Here is a 23271-nt window from a genome sequence, read left to right as displayed (position 1 = left end):
TTTTTGTAAGAAGTTTTTTTTATAATACAGAAGAGAGTTCCAAATAAACAAAGCTACCCTTTAATCTATTAGCACAAATGGCATCATGTGGTATATCCATATGGCTTTAATAACAGAAGGAAAATATTTTCTAGGATAAACGCTTAAAACATATGAAACACTAAGTATTGTCAACATTTGTTTGTGGTGGAGAAGAGGAATTGCCCCCACCCGCAATCTTATGTTACATGAGGAATGAGATCATTTCTTCCACCCTGCAAAAGGGAGAAAAAGTACTTGGCTAAAATATTTACTTTGTAGATCCAATTATATAGTCATGAAATTCTGCACCTGCTGTTTAAACCATTAGCCACCACTCATTGCAATAACCCTCCCTTCCCGGTATGTGTGTGTGGTGGCATTCAAAATATTTATCAGCTTAAAGTTATCTGGGTTTTCCATGAAAAGGGTTTAGAAACTTTCATTTTTAAAAAAGAGACAAATTATTATCAGAAACATATACCTTCCCTTTGCAAGGTGTTTTGTAATATTTTACCTCCTTTTTCCTCAGCACTCTTAACTGAAACATTGCCAGAAAACACTTCAAAGCAATTTTGGTGATGGTCACATTTAGTCAAGTATTTTTTAAAGTCTGAGCTACATTTATTTTTCTTATTACTGTTCTTTGAGTTGAAGGAGCAGAATCATTTTACTGCAACCCCCAGATAGGTGGTTGCCATGGCTTCAAAAGCACAACAACCAAGCCCTTCAGATATATTGTGCTGTCACATACTTTCAAGTCACGCAACACAGTACTACATTTTTAGAACTTTCAGTTTATCTGCGTCATTGTCCCCCTTCCTTTTTTGCAAACTAGGGTGGGTCTGGTATTTTCGGCATTTGGCTATAGTATACACACCTCTGTATTTGTTTCCCAAGGATGTGTGCTTGTAATTATTATGACAGGAAAAACAAACATTCTAGAACAAACTTCTCCATTTGCATCTCTGTGCAATGTGTCCATCAAAAGGTGGCAACCATTTGGAGAACAAAGATGAAGGATTCAGCCCCTATACATTAGTCCATTTCTGGTTGACAGTTCAGCTAATTCTACATTGTAGCTTGCAAAATCATTAACATGTGTGCTACTTTTTTTAAAAAAAATCAAGTATTGTAGTCCAGCGGATCTCAGATTATCTGATGTGGGCAACTGGCAATTATTGTTTTCTATTGTATCAGGGACTGGCCCTAAATTTGTACCTATTTGGTACAACTGTATCTTTCCTAGAAAGATTCCAGAGACTGCCAGCCGGACAAGACTGGCACCAGAACTCCCACTTTGAGTAGCACCATCCTAGACTTTTCCCCACATATTATGGCAAGAGATGTGTTTTTAGAAAAGATTGCCCTTGTAATTCTAATTCTTCCTTCTTGCAATGGAATTCTTGCAGAGTTTTTGTTTCAGAAATGATCTCAGGAGACAGACATGTGAAATTTATTAAAGGCACTGGACTAATGCAAATGAATGTTAAATTTCTCTTTTAAGAAGTTTTACAATCTTAAATTATCCTTAAATGTGTGCAAAATTGAGCGGAATATTGAAAGAAGATGTTTAACATTTTGCTCCCCAAAATAATTATATATAGACCCCAATTTATTTTCTCACCACAAAGAAAAAGGCATGACAACTCATTATCGCTCTTTTACAGTTAAAGTAGCCAGGGAGGGAGATTTTGATCATGGAAACAAACAAACAAAGATTGAATAACTCCTCCTTAATATTCTTTACAGTCCTGCAACTCTCCTCTCAATTTTTAAATGAATATGATCAGAAAAATATATGTATTTGTGTTTTACAGTCTTGTTTGGTCTTAAACTGCATTTTGGCTGTGAAGGTGGCATATATAACCTGAAGAGGAATATCTCTGATCTACTTTTCATTAAGTGAGGGCATTTTATTTTGTTCAGAGTACAGTGTTATCCTCTGGGGTTTGTTTCCAGAAGCCCCCATGGATAACAAAATATGTTGATGCTCAAGTCCTGTTATCAAGTCTGGAATTTTATAAAAAATACCCCCATAATCCCTATCCCAAAATGCATCTGTGGAGGTAAATCAGGTGGCCCTTCTTCCCTGGCATCGCTTGATCATAGAGGCCTTTAAACAATTCCTCATCTATAGTGTGAAGGTATGTCTCCTTATGACCCTAATGGAAAGGCATTATGGGAGATCCCCCTTGGCTGCCATGATCTGCAAGCAGAGAGACCACGTAGGCAGCCAGCCTTAGTTAGGAGTTGCAAACAGGAAGATTCCTTCACACCTATGAGACAGATTTATGATTGGGAGATGTTTCACAGATACAAGCCATTCCGGTATCAATAGTTTTCCCATGGCAGAGGATGCCTATGGATCAAGTGATGTGTAAATTTGGTTTTGCTTTGTTGTAGGACAACAGCCTCCACTGAGTACGTGACTACGAACCTATTTAAGGTTCAGTTTTTCCTTTGTTCTGGGTTCCATGTTGGTGGCAGGCAGGCACTCTGTCAGTCTGCTTCTCCTGGCATGGTTCCACACACCCCTTTTCCCATTTCCCTTCATTGTGTTGCTGCATCTACCTTGATTCCGAGGGAAACCATCTCAAGTATCTACCATTAGAAGGCCTTGTGTTCTCTCTCCACTTTCCCTCCCTTTCTTATATTAGTCCTGAGTGATTGCATGAGTGAATGTATGTGTGTGAGTGTGTGTCCCCCTGTGCATCAATAAACTAGCTTAAAATTCAAAGACTTTGCCTTTGTGTCAGTTCCTGGAAGCTCTGGTCCGTTTGTATGCACTACTGGGATTCGGTCCAAAAAAGGGTATTTGTAAGGAACCCGACACTGGTGTGTTGAGCTAATTAATATTCCCCAAAATTTGAGCAATCATCCTTACAGTCCCATTAAATACAATGATGTAGTAAAATGGTGTCCCTTATATAAAATGGCAAAATGAAAGTTTGTTTATTGGAATTTATACATTTTAAAAAATATTTTCAAACTGTGAATGCTTAAATCCATGGATAAAACATCTGACTGTACTTTATCAGTTATTATATTAGGCTTTGCACTGTAACAAAAACAATTAAAGCTAATGTTTTGGAGGAAAAGCAGAAGGTAAGTCAGTACTGATTATACACAACAGTTGATCGGTAGTCATAAAACTACACATGCAAGCAATTTACTAGTACAGTTTGAGAAGAACAGACTCACAAAGGACAGCTGATTATTCATAAAAAACAAAAAAATACAATTTTATCTTCACTAAATGGGAGCATTGACATTAGTTTCCATGTCAGATACAGCTCATATGACTAAATTATTGACTAAATTATTTACAGGGCAGGTTTTTCCCCCTCAAGCTGCTGTTGCGTGTATCATTGTAACCAACTCTTTGATGGCTCTGTCATAAATGTGAGTACAACTCTTTGTATCCATACATAGCTGTAAGTAACCTATTTGAATCTTCTGGTAAACAGACAGCAGCTGAATCCATGCTAGCAAAATTATCCAGATCCAGTGCACAGTATTTTGCCCAGGTTTCAACCTGTTTATACTACAGTGACTCATAAAATCTGGACCCAAACTGTATTGACATTTCCTCCAGCCAAATTCAAATTGGCACAAAAGAGTGTTTCTTCCCATGCACCTTTGCCCCCTTCCCAGTATACATAAACCTATCAAGCAATAGCACATCTTGCTTGTCTGTCAATCTTACTACACATCTTGCACTTTCATTGGATGGCTCCCCATCTCCTCCTTCATGCACCATTGAGTAAACAAGGGAACTTTAAATGACTCCCAACACAAGCAGCCTCAAGAAGAAGGAGAAAGAATAATAAAACGTTTCTTCTCTTGCTTCCCTTTCCACTTAGAATCCTTAATTAGGGTCCTATACACACTGGCCATTGAAGCTAGCATGGGGGATGAGTCGGGGCGTAGCATCCCAACTCCGCCCTCCCAGGGTGCCCTGATACTGTGTGCCACAGCATCATGACACGCCTCCAGCGCTACGTTCATATAAAACAGTGTTGAAGGAGTGCCATACAGCCATGGCGGTTATGACGCCCTTTGAGGGTGCAAAAGGGAGCCGCTTTTTGCGACTCCTTTTTGCTCCTTCGAAAGGCCAGATCGGGCCACGGTATGAGGTTGCCACAGCCCCAATCTGCCTAGGAAAGGGGCGCCATCCCCCTGAATTAGGATCAGTGTCTACCAAACAATTTCCTTCTTGTCAGTGTGATATTTGGCTAGCATTGCTTCTCTTGGGTCTCTCCACTCTCTGTTCCCCCTTTCCAAGTGCTTCAGATGACCAGGACTTTTCAGAAGCAGAGAAAGCAAAGGGGCTTTGATGTGAAATGTGGGAGGAAATCAATTTGATCCTGTGCCTGTAGGACGACTGGGGCTGCATTTGTTCCTTGGGTGGATACACTGTGAAAGAGCAAAAAATGGTGAAATGCTTGCCAGGTGGTAGATGCCAGCCACCAATCATTCCCACCCCACAACTATCCCCCCTTCATGTCATACTAATCCGGCAACACACATGTTGCAAACAAAACAAAATAAAAAAAAAGGGAAAATGCATTTTCCTGGAAACCGCAGAGTATAAGGTGAGTTTTTCTAAGTCACATTAAAGCCTAAAAGAAACATTTTCACTGTAAAAACAGTTGTACATTGTGTGTTCCAACAGCACAGGAATCAAGGTGTTTGTTTTTGTTTTTTGCTTGTATGGGTCCAGACAGAGAAATAGGCAGACAGATAGAGAGGAACACCTGAACAATACAAGATGAATGATTTATTTCTATATTAATGCTCTTAATTCTATTTTAATGTTCTCTTTCTGTATGTTTTTAATTGTACAGTGAGCCAGCTGTGTTGGTGGGCTAGACAGCCACGGATTGAAGCTCCTGTGAATCGCCCCACCCCATATTGGCCAGTGGTAGCATGCAAACATTGCCACCTATACAATACAATAATTTATTACGGCACATGGCCAGCACAAAATAATAAAATGTTTACAAAAATTACATTGCATTGCATCCATTGGAAACAACATATTCTAGCATGTTGTATGAATACATATATACATATAAATGTCAAGGATAAAATCCAGAGTCGTGCACCTCAATGGATTTAACAGTATACTAAATATATGGGTATAACAAAGATAATTGACTACTATCAAAGTATCTCCGGAAAAAGTTATAGTAATTTACTGCATCTGTTTTTTAAAAAAATTACAACAAATAATAGCATCTGCAAAGAATTTAGCAACTTTGATAGTTACATATTCACGACTGTATGCAAGAAGATAGTTCACATAAAATTTCTCCTGCCTGTCAGGAAACTGTTGAATAAACGGGGTTACAAACAGGGCACACTGTTCAAAATAAAGGGAGCAACAAAGGAGAATATGGTTAATAGATTCAGTTTCTTCAGAGTCACAAGGGCAGAGCCGGCATTGGTATGGTATATTTTTAAATCTGCCTTCCAATATGGCAGGTGGAAGGATATTTAATCTTGCAAGCATAAAGGCCCTTCATAACTTGGGAGTGTTCAAGTAATCAAGGTATCTAGCATGCTTGTAAGTTATTCCAGTTTCCCTGATGTTGTAATCAATATCCATAATTCACTGGATAATGGCAATTTTTTGCCTTGTTATAACCCAGCGAGAGTACATATGGCAATGACAATCCAATATAAGAAAGTTTTGTAAATAAAGATTTCTTCCAAGCTGAAATAAAAATAATCTGTTAACGTTAAAGAAGCCAAACTAATTGGTACAAATAGCATTTTTAGCCAAAGATTAAATTTGCGAATCCAGATGTGTGCCTCAATTGATAACAGGACAGCTTCTAAATGAAGAATAACATTTGGCACACAGTTTGGAACTCCGAAAATCATTCTTAGGAATTTGATTTGAACAACCTCAAAAGAAGCAGTATTATTAGGACAGATCTCCGAACCATACATGAGTTGCGCTAGGATCTTAATAACAAAAACTTGAAGGGTTGCAGGTATATATTGGCCACCCTTATTATAAAAAAAGGAGCAAAGAGCCCTGATGCTTCTTTGGACATTTGTTATCACATTCTTTTGATGGAGATTAGCAGAACCCCTTTCATTCAATATTATTCTTGCCTATTGACTGTTCATAATGTAATCGCCTTTTTGGGAAAAAAAACATTAATTTAGTTTTGCTATACTTAAATTTTAATGAATCTTTCTTACAATGGTTTGCAAGGGCTCTCAGAAGTCTATTTAGTCCTATTCTAGTGAATGACATAAGCACAACATCATCGGCGTAAACAAGAATTTATATGGGTCTGTTTGACAGAGTTGGGTGATGCAATGGTATAGCTGATGTACTTGTAATCATAGAATTTAAATAACAATTAAAGAGAATTGGTGCTAATACACATCCTTGCCTTACAGCATTAAAAGTAGGGATGGATCTTGTTGTATTTCCATGGCTGTTGCATCTTACTACGAGGCGGGAATCTTCGTGCAGTTTTCGAATCAAGGTTAACAGGTGGGCTAGACAGCCACGGATTGAAGCTCCTGTGGATCGCCCCACCCCCGTATTGGCCAGTGATGGCATGCAAACATTGCCACCTATTGACTAATATGGGCTTGAACTCTCATTCCCCCCCCCATCTTTGCCCTCCCTTGAAACCAAACTCCCAAAGATGAGAAGGGCTCACTATATTGTTCTTTTAAATTGTGAGAAGCTTTTATTCCCAATTTTGAGGGGATGGGGGTAGAACGGGATATAAATAAATAAATAAATAAATAAAGAGCCTATTTATTTATTTATTTATTTATTTAATAAAGTACTGGAAGACAGTAATGTAAATTGAGATCCAGATAACAGAAATAACCAGTCAAGGCAAAACAGGTATTTCAATAACCAGAGGCATTTTATTCTAATGTGGAAAATGTCTGCACTGTGGTTGGGACTGATGGTACTGCGGAATACTGTACAAACTATTTCCATCTTACATGTCTATAGTACACCAGCATAATTGGCCCCAAATGTCAGGGACTTTTCTCCCACAAAACTAAGACTAACTTCAGTCTGGATGTCCTTTACTAGAGAAGTGCACAAGCAAGCATCGAATAACAGAAACACCATAGTACTTATATAGCATTTCAGAACATTAGTGTCACATCTCACAACAAAGCATCATCTTCAAAATGTAGAAAGTGTGCCAAAGGATAATGTTTAGGCTATGGAAAGTGAGGTCATGACCAAGGTAAGACATGAACGAGAACTCATGGGAGTCGTTCCCACTACAATTCGAAGCGAAACATGATTCGGGTTATATGACAATCGTTACCACTCGAAACCACTTCCAATCCTCATTTGATCGATTCCAGTTGGAATGAAGTGGGGCGAATGAAAAAACATGGGTTTTCCTGACTGTAATTTGAAAGTTGTTCTTTTCAGAAGAATTGATTCTGAAGCATGTCCAATAAGTGGGAACGCCAGATCAGAATCGATTCTTTCTGAGGGAGGGACAAACAGCAGAGGGGTGTGTACCATCGTTCCCCATAGTTGTCACACACACCCAGTGCTACCTTTTTCCGTTCTTTTTTTTTTTAAAAAAAGATAATGAAAGTAATTGAAAAATCAATAGATTGGTCAAGCAACTACCACAAAGGCAAGTAAGTTGTTAAACCATTCTATTGATTTTTCGATTAATTTTATATATATTATTTTAAAATGTGTCCCCCCCCCCCGGTCTCGCTCTCTTCCCCGGCCTTCGTGCTCTGTTCCCAGCCTTGCCTCTGACATCCTCCTCCTCTTCTCCACTCCCCCCTGGCCTCCAAGCTCCGTTCCCGGCCTGACATTGTTCCTTCCCTGAGCCTCGAAGCTCTATTCCTGGCCTTACCTCCATCCTCCTCCTCCTCTTCTCCGCTCCCCCCCCCCGACCTCCAAGCTCCATTTTGAATCAGTGCCAAATGAAAACCTTTCCTCCTGCTGCCTCCCCCTGCCTCTTCTTCCGCCTCACATTTTCTCAGCCTCTGGTAACACTCTCTCAGTCACAGGTCACATAAATAATAAAATAAAAAATTTATTTTTATACCGCCCTTCTATATAATCAGGGCGGTGTACAACATTATAAATTACACAACAAATACAGTTTAAAATTAAAATACAACAATACAAAGCATTAAAACAATCAAACCAGCTTGCCACTGCTGGCATTGGGGGGGAGGAACTAATTGGGGCATATATTGGGAATGCTAAACTGAATAGAAAAGTTTTAAGCCCCTTTTTAAACTGGGCCAGGGAGGTGGCCGAGCGGAGCTCGTTGGGCAGAGAATTCCAGAGGGTCGGGGCCGAGATGGTGAAAGCTCTCCTAGACGTGGAGGCTAGCCTGGCCCCTGGGACCCTCAATAACTGCTGCCCAGATGTTCTGAGGGAGCGGGGCGGATTGTATGAGGAGAGGCGGTCCTCAAGGTATCCTGGGCCCAAGCCAGCTTCACTCAGCTTCCACACACACACCCCATTTCCAAGCTGGGCTGCCCGGGCTGCCACTTATATCACAGATGATTGACGGGGGATTCTGAAGCAGGGCTGCCAGTGGGGATGACAGGCCCAAAAAATGTGATTTCACTGGGGTAAGGAAAAAAAACTTTCATAGTGGGAACAAGGGACCTTTTTGAATCGCTTTCTAAAATGGAGCAAAGGCGAATCAGGAAGCGATTCAAACTGCCGGTAGGAATGATCCCCTTAACTTTTAGTTTGCGCTGTTAACTAACTTACTGTACCGTCTACACTGGATATTTACACTTTGTCTCAGTGTGGAAAGACCTATACACACAACAGGTTTGTAAACAGTATTTCATCTGTTTATCTATGGTAATTACAAATAATTCCAAGCAAGATCTGACATTTTAGAAATAGTGCTGTTATTGCTATTGTTTTATTTATGCTATTAATAAATAATTAACACAGTGATATGTTGGCAAGTAGGATAATTAAAAATATTTACAAGGTGGAGATTGGGCTAACTTATTTGAAAAATTAAATTAAAGAAATTTTGTTTGTCACCCACCTCTAGCAAGAATCCACCTTCTGAGATGACAGGTACTTTGGGTACACCAACTTCTTTTATTCCAAAACCTGCATGCTTTCTCAAGTGTTTTTCTTGAACAGCTATTACAAAGAATAATTGAAAAATATTCAGCATTAATAGCAATGCCAAACATGGGACCTCATTTTAGTATACCGTGGACCCTCCAGATTTGCTGGGGTTAGGGGCACAGGACCCCCATGAAATTGGGAAAATTGCAAATAAAAAAAACTATTTTTTTAACCTGAGAGAACACCTCTCTAGGAATTTATGTCCTCCAGCACAACTTTATGATCTACTTCCATCAGATACTGACCATAAAATGGTGCTGAAATACTTATAAATGCCTAGAAAAGTATTCAGTCTAGGAATCTATTCCATGGTGCTTTTTGGCAGAGGTTGATTACAGAGTTGTGCTGAAGGACCTAGAGATTCCTAGAGAGAACATATTAATCAAATCCATGAATAATCAAATCCGCAAAAGTCAAAGCTGCAAATGTGGAGGGATGACTGTATTTTATTCATGTGCTATATATTATTAATTATTTCTTGATAGTTCAAAATTTAACATTTTGTTACTCTCTCTGATACTGTTTTAAATTTGAAGAAAAGCACACTGAAAAGTGTGCAGACAATCTCTTTAGAATCTAAAAACACAACAATATAAAAGAGAAAATATTTTAAGTAAAAGGAAAATTATTTTGTCAGCGTGTCCAATGAAGACTTTGTTAATTCAATTTTAATGCATGCTAATTATTGTTAACTCTTTAGCAAAATCTTGTGTCTCAATATAAATACACCTATTCCAGATCTGTAGTTTTTCTACAGTATCTATGCAACTATGGTTAGATTTTGATTAAAAAGTAAATTGCACCAATCCTGTTGCAAGAATTATTTGACACTATTCTTAGACTGGTCATACATGGCAATGTTCGATGTTGCAGCCTAGGGACACTGTTAAAGCCCTCATCTTCTGATATATGTAATCATTTGAGGGAAAATCATTTTCAACCCAAGGCAAAATAGTGTGTGTGTGTGTGAAATTTAAAAGACAAAGTTTAAAACAATCCAGTGGAAATGTTTATTCCAATTTTCTTTAAATAGCAGGTTTTTTTTAAAAAAAATATATCAATGTCCATGATTTTGTATCTCACAGTACAGCTCAGCTGGCATACCTTAGGCATTATGTCAGCTACCTGGATCACAAGCATCATCACCACCATTTCTCCATGCGCATCAGAAAAGTGAATGATCATAGAACATTTTGCAATTCAATTAGACATGACTGATAACATGTCAAACTCCACCCCACAAACCCCAAAATTTGTACTATATTAAAAAAAAGCAACAGTACCTATCAGTGAAGGACATATCAGTGCCAGCAATAAATAGTTGTTTTTCTTCCATGCAACTGGAGAGGCTTTTAAACTTTAGGCTGTTTGAACTTGCAGAGGCACAGCATGACACTTACACAGAGAATCATCAAACAATAATCTTTCTTTTAAAATCTTTCACTCCTTCCTCTTTTTAAAAATGATATACCCTTTCCAATTAGAACTTTTGTTTTCTCATGAGGAGGTGTCATCTTCTAACAAGCATCTCTGGTTATTTTTATAGGCTATTCTGTTTTTTGAGAGCTTGCATGATTAGAACTTACAGATACAGTATCTCTTTCCTGCTTGTGAACAAGTGCTGGGCACAGAGCCACTCACTCACTTAAAAGCTGCACCCTTTGCTTCCTTCCCCTCCTTCCAGCTGAGGTTCCCTCTCCCAGAGAAGGGGGGGGGGGAGAACATGCCTTCAGTATGAAAGGATAGTGCTGAGTAACCAGGGCTTTGCTGTCACGCAATGAGAACAGACTGTCAGTCTTTCCATGCAACTGAAAGTGGCCTGGTGCTTAAGCCATTGCGTGCGAGCAGGCAACCCACATCCCTTATGAAATGTCTTCATAACAACAGCTGTTAAATATTGATGATGACTGGCTTGCTCTGAATGCTTTTCATGAAGGTTAAGCTTTCATGTAATAGAAACTAATTTTGTATTTTTATCTGCTGTCTGGAATTTTATCAAGCAATGGCTTGAAAAACAAAATAATTTACTAGCTAAAATAGGAAACTGAGATGTAGTGGAATGCCTCTACCATGTAATTTTTCCCCTTCCATTAAAAACTAGAAGTCTTCAGAAAACAAAGGTTGACTGGTTAATTGTACTTGCAAGATACAATTGTTAAATTCTGGATCTGCCTAAAAGTCCTCCAGAAACTAGATTCTGCAACCTTGAAATCTGCAATGGACCAGAAATTATAAAAAAAATTCATTTTGCATGCCTCGCTCTCATTTCATTTTCACAAGAACTGGCTGGTTAATAGTATTAAGAAATAGAAAGGCGCTGGATACAATACACAGAAGAACTAAATAAAAGAGATGAAAAAATCAATAACACATGGAATGAAGAACTATACGAAGATAAACCTCAAATTCTAGAAAGCAAGGTGGAAGCTGCACTAAGAGAAACTAGAAAGAATAAATGATCAGGAAAAGATGATATTCAACTGTACTGCTACAATACACACAGAGGCAACTCTAATGGTAACTAAAATATGCCAACAAATGTGGAAAACAAAATGGTCGTCAACAGACTGGAAACAATCAATATACATCCCCATCCATAAAAAGGGGGACATAAAAGACTTCCTATGAAAGCAAAATTATGCTCAAAATTCTGCAACACAGACTCCAATCATATATGGAAAGAGAAATCCCAAAGGTGCAAGTGAGATTTAAGAAAGGAAGAGGCACTAAGGACCACATAGTAAACTTATGGCCCTGTACAGGCAGGCCAAAATAAAGCTGCTTTGGGTCACTTTGGAGGCGTGCTGTTTAAATGATACATGCATCCTAAGAGTCCGGAAGCCACACCAAAGCCATGCTCCAGTCCTAAGGACTAGAGCGTAGCTTTGGTGTGGCTTTCAGACTCACAGGACACGTGCATCATTTAAACAGCATACCGCCAAAGTGACACGAAGCAGCTTTATTTTGGCCTGTCTGTACGGGCCCTTATGATAGACACGGTACAGATGGCGCAAAAGCGCCGTGCTCGCACCGTGCTAGGGTTACGGGACCGCGCAGCAACTGCACAGTCCCTAACCTGAGCATATACTAGCGGTGGCATAATGGCGGTGTCCTGTGTACATGGGTGCCGCCGTTATTAAGTAACGGACGCATAGCATCCACACGTCACATAGCACCAGTTACATCACAAGTGCGCCATTGGCACACTCAGACATAACTGGCACGGCAGAAAAAGAACCCACTTTTTGCAGGTTCTTTTTCCTCCGCAGGGGAGTCGCATGGTTTGGCAGCTGTGGCTTCCCTTCAGAGGTAAAAACTCCACCGACGCTCCAGACCATAGTTAATGGAGCGTGCGCAAGTAATTCCAGATAAAAAGTTAGCATATTCTTTATTATTTATAGCAAAGCCTTTGACTGCATACATCATGAAAAGCTATGAAGAACTATTTAAGACATGGGAGTGCCACTACATTTGATATCCTGATGAAGAATCTGTACTTAGGACAAGAGGCTACTGTTAGAATAGAATACGGAGAAAAAGAATGGTTCCCAGTTGGCAAAGGGGTCAAGCAAGGCTTCAGTCTGTTAGCCTACTTGTTTCAAATTGTATGCAGAAAATATCATATGAAGAGTTTAATTAATGTACTTAATTGTGCATTGCTGTACGTATATTCCAGCTCTAAGATTTTAAACTGCATTGTGATTGTTAACATAAGGAGCACATAATGGCATACTGGGGATGAGTAGCATACTGATAAATACTACTTGATCACTCCTGCTTACAAAAGGAGTAGCTAAACAAACCACAGAGTTTTGCTCCCTAGTTTACACAGCTGACACTCTGGTTTGTTTATCTCCCAGCAAACCAGAGATGGGAATCTATAGTTTGATTTAGATTTGTTTGTCTCAGATTTGTTGACAAAAAACAAACCAAAGTGGGAGCTGTGCTTAGGTTGCCTCAACATAAGCTGTGCTTAGTCTGACATCTATACCAGGAAAGATTCTAGAACAGATCATTAAACAGAGAGTCTGTGAACATCTAGAAGGCAACTCAATAATCACTAAAAGTCAACATGGGTTTCAGAGAAAGAAGTCATGCCAGACAAGTCTGATATCTTTTTTTGATAAAATTACCAGCTTGTTAGATGAATGGAATGCTGTGGATATAGTATATCTTGATTTCAGTAAGGCCTTTGATAAAGTCCCCCATGACATTCTTGCAAACAAGCTTGTAAAATGTGGCAACTGTTTGACAAGGCAACTGTTACATGGAATTGTAATTGATTGACCAGCCAAACCCAAAGGGTACTCAACAACGACTCCTTTTCATTCTGGAGAGAAGTGACCAGTGGGATCCCAAAAGGCTCTGTCCTGTGCCCAGTGCTATTCAACATCTTTATCAATGACTTGGAGGACAGAATTGGGAGCATACTTATCAAATCTGTAGATGACACCAAATTAGGAGGAGAAGCTAATACCCCTGAGGACAGGATCAAACTTCAGAATTACCTTAATAGATTAGAAAGCTGGGCCAAAGCTAACAAAATGAATTTCAACAAGGAGAAATGTAAGGTACTGCACTTAGGGCAGAAAAATGAAGTGAACAGATATAGGGAGTCCAAGTAGACCACAAATTGAACATGAGTCAACAGTGCGATGCGGCAGCTAACAAGGCCAATGCATCAATAAAAGTATAGTGTCTAGATCAAGGGAAGTAATAGTGCCACTCTATTCTGCTCGGGTCAGGCCCCACCTGGAATATTGTGTCCAGTTCTGGCCACCACAATGCAAAAAGGACATTGAGAAACTGGAGCGTGTCCAAAGGAGGGCGACTAAAATAGTGAAGGGTCTGGAAACCATGCCCTATGAGGAACGACTTAGGGAGCTGGGGATGTTTAGCCTGGAGAAGAGAAGGTTAAGGGGTGATATGATAGCCCTGTTTAAATACTTGAAGGGATGTGATATTGAGGACAGAGCTAGCTTGTTTTCTGCTGCTCCAGAGACTAGGACCTGGAGCAATGGATGCAAGCTATAGGAAAAGAGATTCCACCTCAACTTTAGGAGGAACTTCCTCACAGTAAGACTGGCAGTGAAACAAACTCCCTTGGAGTGTAGTGGAGTCTCCTTCCTTAGAGGTCTTCAAACAGAGGCTGGATGGTCATCTTTTGGGGATGCTTTTAGATTTCCTGGATGGCAGAGGGTTGGACTAGATGGCCCCTGCGGTCTCTTCCAACTCTATGATTCAATGAACTTGAACTCCTAACTTAGCAAAGGTATCACTGAAATCTGGTGGGATGAGTCTTATGATTGGAAAGTAGTAATAGAGGAATATAACCTGTTTCAGAGGAATAGACCAAACTGGAAAGGAGAAGGTGTAGCATTATATGTCAAGAATAATTACACCTGTGAAGAGATCCATGACTTAAATCCTGGAAGCCAGGTGAAAGTATCTGGGTTACAATCAAGGGGGAGAGAAACAACAGAGATGTCCATGCTGTCTTGGAGGAAACCAATTATCTGGACCCATTTCAGGGTGGATGCAACGGTCAGGAGCACTTGCTATCAGTTTCAGCTGATATGCCAGCTGTGCCCCTTCCTGGAGTAGTGTCCTGGACTACGGCCAGCACACATCCAAACAAACGCTGATAAGGATGGCTCAGCAAGAAAGGAGCTGGGAGACAGTCTATAGACCTTTCTGTTAGTCCGAGAGAAGCACACCAGAAACAAAGCCAAGGTCAGGATACCAGAGTTCACGGAAGTCAGTTCAGTCCAAGGTCAGGGCAGTCAGAAGGTAACAAGAGTCCAGTTCGTTCCAAAGTCGAAGGTCCAAGGCAAACAAGGATTCAAGGAAACAAGAAGCCAGTGCTGACAGGAATCACCAAGAAGGATATTGCAATAATTGCTGGCAAAGGGTCGGCGTTCTGCAGCTACTTAAATGCAGGACACCCTCCCTTGTGCCAGCTGTGGCTTATCAACATCTTGCTCCTCTGCAAGCCTCCTGGATCGACGCACACAAGCACTCTCAGCTCTCCGCTGCCTAAAGGAAGGAACCTCCAGGTTTGGTTCTTCACCAGAGTCACCACTAGGCTGCTGAGCCTCAGGAGGAATCCCCACAGTGCTAGGACCTGGCTGAGCTTCACCCCCTGGGGCTGGGAGATCAGGGCTGGGGTCTGGCAGGGCAGGATTAGGACCTGGTAATGCCTCCATCTCCTCTTGCACTTGAGGAGCCACAACCTCCTCCTCGTCCTCCTCTTGGCTGGCCATGACAAGTAGGGAAACCTGGAAACAGTGGTACATGCGCTGGTAACCTCTCGACTCAACTTTTCTAATGCACTCTACATGGGGCTACCCTTGTGTCAAGTTTGGAAACTTCAACTGGTACAGAATATGGCAGCCAGGTTGGTTACTGGCACACCTATATCTGCCCACATCACACCAATTTTAAAATCCCTTCAGTGGCTGCCTATCAGCTTCCGGGCAAGATATAAAGTGTTGGTTTTAACCTTTAAAGCTCTACATGGCTTGGGTCCTGACTTCTTGTGGGAGCGCCTTCTCCCATATAATCCACCCCATACTCTTCGTTCTACTGGGAAGAATCTGTTCCAGCCAAAGAGGACTAGACTTACTGCAGTGACCCAGAGATCCTTTTCATCAGCCGCTCCTAGACTCTGGAACAACCTGCCGGACGAGATCCATCAGATCACCACCTTGGATACTTCAAGAAGGCTATTAAGACGGATCTCTTCCAGCAGGCCTTTCCAGACTAGAACACCCTTGCCGATCTGCCTCCCCCCCCTTCCCCTTTCATCTTCCATTTCTTATCTTTATGTACTCTACCCAGATTCGGCTTGATATTTTTATCTCATTTTAGTGTACTGTATATTAATGTTTTAACTCTTTTTCAGTTTAATCTCTTTTTAGGACTTGATTAGGTTATGTGAGGGGGGAGGGGGGATTTTGGAATTTTTAATCTATCTCTTTTAATTGTACTGTATTTTACTGCTGAAATCCACTTGGATTCCCTGAGATTAAGTGGAATGTGTGTGTGTGTATTATTATTATTATTATTATTATTATTATTATTATTATTATTATTATTTCAAACCGGCTTCAGGATGGGATACGGAGTTGAGACTGCCTTGGTCGCCTTAGTCGATGATCTCCGTTTGGGCATCAACAGGGGAAGTGTGGCCTTGTTGGTGCTCTTGGACATCTCAGTGGCCTTCAATACCATCGACCATGGTATCCTTCTGGTACGCCTGAGGGAGTTAGGAATTGGAGGCAGTGCGCTCCAGTGGCTCCGTTCCTACCTCTTGAGCAGATTCCAGATGGTGATGCTGGGGGACAGCTGCTCTTCTAAAAGGGAGCTGACATCTGGCGTCCCTCAGGGCGCCATTCTCTCCCTCATGCTGTTTAACATTTACATGAAGCTGCTGGGTGAGATCATCCAGAGACATGGGGCGCAGTGTTATCAGTACGCTGATGACACCCAAATCTATTTCTCTATGTCTCCGGCTGTTACAGTAACTAAGGATGGTGTCTCTCCTCTGAATGCCTGCCTTGGGTCAGTAATGGGCTGGATGAGGGAAAACAAACTCAAATTGAATCCAGAGAAAATGGAGGTATTTGCGATAGGAACTCCAGGTCTGGGGAATGAGCTTTGTCAACCAGTCCTGGATGGGGTCACATTCCCCCTAAAGGACGAAGTGCACAGTTTGGGATTATTCTTAGACTCATCCCTGCAGTTGTCTTCTCAAGTAGACGTGACGGCCAGGAGTGCTTGGTACTAAGTTCAGTTGATACGCCAACTGCGTCCCTACCTGGACCAAAAGGACCTTGAAGCAGTGGTACATGCACTGGTAATCTCTCGTTTAGATTTCTGTAATGCCTCTACATGGTGCTACCCTTGTACCAAGTTTGGAACCTTCAATTGGTTCAAAATGCAGCAGCCAGATGACCACATAACACCAGTTTTAAAAATCACTTCACTGGCTGCTGATTAGCTTCCAGGTGCAATAAAAGGTGTTGGCTATTACCTTTAAAGCCCTACACGTCTTGGGCCCAAATTACCTGCAGGAACGCCTCTCCCTACACAATCCACCCCACACTCTCAGAACATCCAGGAAGAATTTGTTCAAACAACAAATGTCTAGATTAGCAACAACTTCTCAAAGAGCCTTCACTCTAGCTGTTCCTAAATTGTGGAATGGTCTTCCAGAGGAGATCCGTCTTATTGCCTCCTTGGAGGCATTTAAGAGGACAGTTAAGACAGATCTCTTCCAGCAAGCTTATCCACCTAACCCTGTCTAAGATATATTGTTCCACCTCCTTGACTATTGTATTGTCATTGTAAATTGATGATGATATTGTAAGTTTTAATGCAATTATTATTGTACTGTATTTTATCGATATGTTAGTATGCATTTTAGTGGTTGTAATCCCGCCTCGATCCACCTGGGAGAGGCGGGAAAATATAAATAAACATTATTGTTGTTGTTGTGGAGGTCTACTACAGACCCCCAAGCTAGAGTGAGGACATGGATGGGACTTTCTTGGAACAGATGACCACACATTAAGTAAAGAAAGATATAGTAGTAATAGGGGTTTTCAACTATCCTGATATTTGCTGGAAGTTAAGCTCTTCTAAAAATTTAAGATCCAACAAATTCCTCACTTGCCTTGCAGATAACTTAATTGACCAGAAGGTGGAAGAAGCAAAAAGGGATTCAGCTACTTCAGATCTGATCCTAACCAGCAATGATGATCTGGTTAAAAGGGTAGCAGTGGAGGGATCCTTAGGAGGAAGCTATCATGTTTTCCTGAAGTTAGTTATACAGTGAAAAGGAAAAGGTGATGGCCAGCCCAAATTTCCCATCACCCCCTGTACTTTCTCCTCACTGCTTGCCTGCTCCTCTGGCACAGCAGCCTCATAATCTGTGCAGTGGAGGGGGTGGCCAGCTGCACTTCATACCTCCTTCTCGCTGACCACCTGGCTCTTCTGGCAGTGATGGCTTCATGATCTCTATGGTGGTGGGGCCGTGCAGAGATGTCCAGTCAGCTCCCATGTCTCCTCCTTGCCACCCACCTGCTCTTCTGGTGGGGAGCCTTATGGTCTACTACCCAGACCATTTAAGAGTTATTTTCAGTGCCTGAAGGGCATGTTCACCTCTGCCCTTTGCAAGCACAAGCTTTCATTTTTAATCCTCCTTAGAACATTGGGGTCATGGTTTGTCCCACCCAGAGACATTTCCTTCATGTTTAGGAGACAGCCCCCAAGTTAGGAAGTTCATACAGAGACAGAGAGTCTATCTTTGAGACCTGCTTCCCTGCTTTGCTCTTCAGCCATCCTAAACACCTCTTCAAGTTGGAGGGTAAGAAAATCCATGTATGTGTTTTAGTCTGTAATCCCCTAAGTGTAGTTACATCCCTCTAACGCCCTTTGATTTAGGAGTGGAGTTTTCGATTCCATGCTGTCCCCCGCCCTTTACTTTGAGGAACAGCTTGCATCGAGTATAGACTGTTCTGTTGGTTTCTACTGCTATCCTTCTCTGTCTTTTTAATAAAGAAATAATTGGTTTTGCTGCAAAATCTGCTTGTCCTCAACCTCATTTCTTCCCTTCTGGCTCATATTTACTTGGGAGTCACTCTGGTTAATTTAGCCTGTAAATTCTTGCAGAAACTTAGTGCCTGGAGGAGCTTCATCCACCATGCCAGTAAACCCAGTGCACTACACTTAACGAAGTTTGTACATCTATTTTCCTTCAGCCTGTTTTAGAGTGAAAAGGCAAATAAGATGATTTCAAATGTCTGCACAGGTGTTCATTTTGTCCAGATGTAATTTTTGTGTTGCCAGTGATATGTCTGATACATAGAGTTACTCTAGTCAGCAGGTAAAAGGACATGGAAATAGACAGATTCTGAAAAGCAATGTCAACTATACTAACCAATTTTCTCATTCTTTCTTATCAAGGACATGTCAACAGCTTGAAAGAAATTCAGGAAAAAAGATCAGCCCTACCAATTTTTCTTTTAATTTGAGTACTTTTTTTAAAGACCTGTTTATGTAAATGATGGCTGCTGGAATTCACTATCACAGTTATGAATCTGTTAACTAGAGTTATGCAACAGTAACTGATTCATATTCATGTTCATGGTTGTAGCATTGTTGCCATGGTTGTAAAAGTCCCCCAGTCCTACAGCTACAACAGTTACAGTATAAGCTTCTGCAAGCTACAGAGGTCTGTTCAAATGTGGAGCGTGACAGACTGGTGTTTCCATCTGCAATCACCAGTGTGAGAAAAATTGTGACAGGGATCCTGCTTCTGATTGTCACACTGGAGATCACTGGTGGGAAGGGAATGGAAATGAAATTTAGTTGTGCCCTGACTGACAGCTTAACAGACCACCATAGCTAACAGCAGCTGGTGGCCATTAAGGTAGGATAAGGAGGGATATTGAATGGAGGCACTAGTTAGCCAAGTACTGTATATTTAAAATCTAGGATCTTAGCCATTGTTTTTCTACACAAAAAAACTGAGTTTTTAAACAAATTATTATATTTTTCGCCATTTGAAATAGGTTGGAAAGTGTTATAATTGATAAAATTGGCTCACCACAAGTTCATTTCAGTATTGTTTAATATGAAGTCATCCAGAATCATGAACTATGAAAGAAGGAGGTGATCCCTAAAGTAGCATTCATAGGTAGGCCAGTGCAAACTATGGGGCCTGAATGTGGTAGCAGTTTATACTAAGGTAGCACTATAGCCAACCCAAAGAGAATCCAGACAAACAAGCCAAGATTAGGCCTGTACTGCAGTTGCCTAAATCTTGAGATCAGACGTCTGATCCCAATGGGCCTTTCCCCAACCAATTTGGAATGCCTCACATTCTCCTGCCTCCCAATGTTCACACTGCTGGTTGTGACAAAACAGTCTGCCAGACAAAAAACAAAAAGTTCAACCTGAAAAGCTCACAGCTTACTACTGATATGCTTTAGTGCTAGAAACCACAAGGAAGACCAAGAAAATGTTATAGCAACACGGGCAAAAATTATTTCTTGGACATCACTGAATATCCAGCCAAGCATGAGCTGGGAGAGCAGAGGCAATACACACCAATACAGGGTAGGCGAGTTGTGCCCATCGCCAGCAGAGATCCCACAAGACTTGAGTCTTGACTTGACTGGGAGACTTGAGTACAGAATCTCAAGGAAGATTTCACAAAGGCCAGTATTCCCAACAATCTCAAAATCCCCTTCCCAACAAGCATCCAAGAAGCAGCTTAGAAGGCTACAAAGCTATAGTTACGGTGTGCTTCAGCTCAAAGCAACTCACCCTCCCAATGGCATTGGGCATGAAAACATTCCACACAAAAATTCTAGAGTGACAAAATAAATAAATAAATAAATAAAAATGTGCTGGAACACTTATCATCTCATGTAGAGACAATTATTTTTGAAATGCGTGCAAAAATAAAACAAGCAAAGGTTTTTATCCTTAATTCAGAAAATCAGGTTTTGTGATGCTACACAAATATCACTAAGGCCTGTTACAGACTGCCAAAATAAAGCTGCTTTGGGTCTCTTTGGAGGTATGCTGTTTAAATGATGCATGCATCCTAAGAATCCGGAAGCTGCACCAAAGCTGCACTCCAGTGCTTATGAATTGAGTGTGGCTTTGGCGCGACCTCCGGACTCTTAGGACCCATGTATCATTTAAATAGCATACCTCCAAAGAGACCCGAAGCAGCTTTATTTTGGCAGTCTGTAACAGGCCTAAGGTTCTTTTAAAAAACATTTGGGCTATACACTTGGAAAGGTGTAAGGAGAAGATGGGGCAGTCTTTAATTTTTTGAGAGAAATGAGCTCCTCTGCCTATTTGAATAAGGCCACAGGTGTAAAGACAATGCTAAATGGGTACTGGGGTGGATATTCTAATAGTACCTGAGAAAGTTGTTTCTATTTTCATTGCTCTCCATTTCCAGTGGAAATACTGTACTGTATTAATGGCCAAAAAAAAAAATCTTAGTAGTACTGTTAATGCAATAAATGCAATCTGCGGAAAAACACTCCCTTGTTTCCTTTGGTTCATGAAAGTGGTATTAATAAAATATACTGATAATGTTTTAAAACCATCCTCATTTCTACTGAATGGAACTATTATCCTTTAAGTACTTGAACTACAATTGTGTAAAGAATTATGCCTGCTACTGTGTTTTGATAGGCAGAACAATTACAGGGAGGACACCTAGTGGTGATTATACATCAAAGCATATAAAATCTTAGTGCTCCTCATTTGTCACTAAATATAAACTGAGCATTGTTTAGTATTAGATTAGAGAACATTAGATTAGAGAACAATGATACACTGTCATTAAACATTAAACTAGTAAAGGAAATAGACAGGTAGGAGGTGTAGAACTAAGAATCATAAATTAGAAATAATACAGTTGTATTACATATAAAAGGAATTATAATTATTATGAAGAGGTGGAATGTGTTAAAAATAGAATCTGACAACAGAAGAAAGGGAAAATAGCTTAGCTCAAATGAACCTAACAAAGATGGTATTATACTGAATGTAATGGGAGGAGGGAAAGGTTTGTAAATAATTGTAGGGATTTTTAAAAACATATGAACAATTCATATTCAGATGGTGATGGATATTGAAGATTGCTTTTTGTGGAAAATATAAATAGATTTTAAAAATAAATAGATTGAGCATTGCAGACAGAGCCTCACATTAAATTCTGACTGAAAATCAAATGGATAAATGAAAATAATATATCTGTAGAAACACTCAAATACTTTTATGGAATATTTCCCCTGTGCTGTTTATATCTAATCTGCAGGTATGAAACTATATCATTAAATATCAAGGTCAAAATCATTCATGCTATAGTGTTTTCAATTTCTATCTATAAAGCTTAGAGCTGCACAGTAAACAAAGCTGGTGGGTGGGGGAATCAACATTCAAAATGGGCTGCTGGAGGAGAATGTAGCAGATATCCAAAAAGACAAATAAGTAGGTCTGAACTCGCACTAGAACAAAAATGACTAAACTGGAGCTATCATATGTCCACGGCCAGGTAAGGAATCAAACCCTGATCTCCAGAGTTATAGTCCAGCTCTCAAACCACGCCACACTGGCTCTATATACTCATATATGAGTACATCTATATTTTGATATAGGGATAAACATACTGGTGGTTTGATTTTGTGTTTAGAAACACACATTCGGAAGGAAGATTTAGGGTTTTAAAAAGACACACACCCATATAAACATGGAACAGCATATAGATTACTGTAATATCACTTGTCCTATTTTTAAGTGATAACAAGTACATACAGTACTGCATTTCCTCTTTCATTTGGAAGAGATATGTAAAATTAATCTTCATGTTTTTATTTAAATCCCCAATGAACACTGTATACACACATACACAACAGAAGCAGGGACTTGACTATACCTAGATAGCTTAGTTTCTGCCTGTGTTTCCTCGGCAAACCCAATTATGCAGAAATCTACTGCTTTTTTCTGATACTGGAAGCAGTTTAGCAAGTACTGTGACTTGTACACTGTGCGATTAATTCTATGCATTTTTACTAATATTATTTGTAAAACTATTTTGGTTGTTTGCTTTTTGTTGCCTCTCTATACCCTTTTCAAAACAGCTTCACAGTAAGGTACTTTAGCAAGAACAATACCAAATACATTTCTATATTGTGCTTAGTTATCAGTAGTGCACTAAGTACTGTTACTCCCTAAGCAGTTTACAATGTGTAAGCAAATTGCCCCCAACAAGCTGTGGACTCATTTTAGTTAAACCTCAGAAGGGATGCCAGTCTATCAACCCAGGAGCTGCTGGCTGGTATTGAACTCACTACCCTGTGGTTTGTGAGTGACTGGCCTGCCAATAACAGACATTTAACCACTGTGGCAACAGGGCTCTACTTTCATAACCCCCCCCTCCCCTTTTTTTTTGGATTAGCAATTAGGAAAACAATGTAAAGCTTTAATATAAGCTGGAATTTGACACAGGAGGCCTATTTATGACTCATGGTTGCAATTGTTGGCTGCTATTAATTTTCACATATCTTGAATATATCCAT

At 40.3% G+C, this 23271-nt stretch overlaps 1 protein-coding gene across 1 annotated transcript in view; it reads right to left on the bottom strand.

Annotated features, from left to right (window-relative positions):
- AHRR (aryl-hydrocarbon receptor repressor) overlaps window positions 1-23271 on the bottom strand; it is a 73998-nt gene that overhangs the window by 23599 nt on the left and 27128 nt on the right. The window contains exon 4 of the mRNA XM_042477467.1: window positions 9072-9172. Coding sequence (XP_042333401.1) covers window positions 9072-9172 — 101 coding nt within the window. The remainder of the gene's footprint in view (window positions 1-9071; window positions 9173-23271) is intronic.

Source organism: Sceloporus undulatus, chromosome 6 (genome assembly GCF_019175285.1).
Source record: "Sceloporus undulatus isolate JIND9_A2432 ecotype Alabama chromosome 6, SceUnd_v1.1, whole genome shotgun sequence".
Classification (NCBI taxonomy): Eukaryota; Metazoa; Chordata; class Lepidosauria; order Squamata; family Phrynosomatidae; genus Sceloporus; species Sceloporus undulatus.
This window is presented reverse-complemented; position numbering and strand designations above follow the sequence as displayed.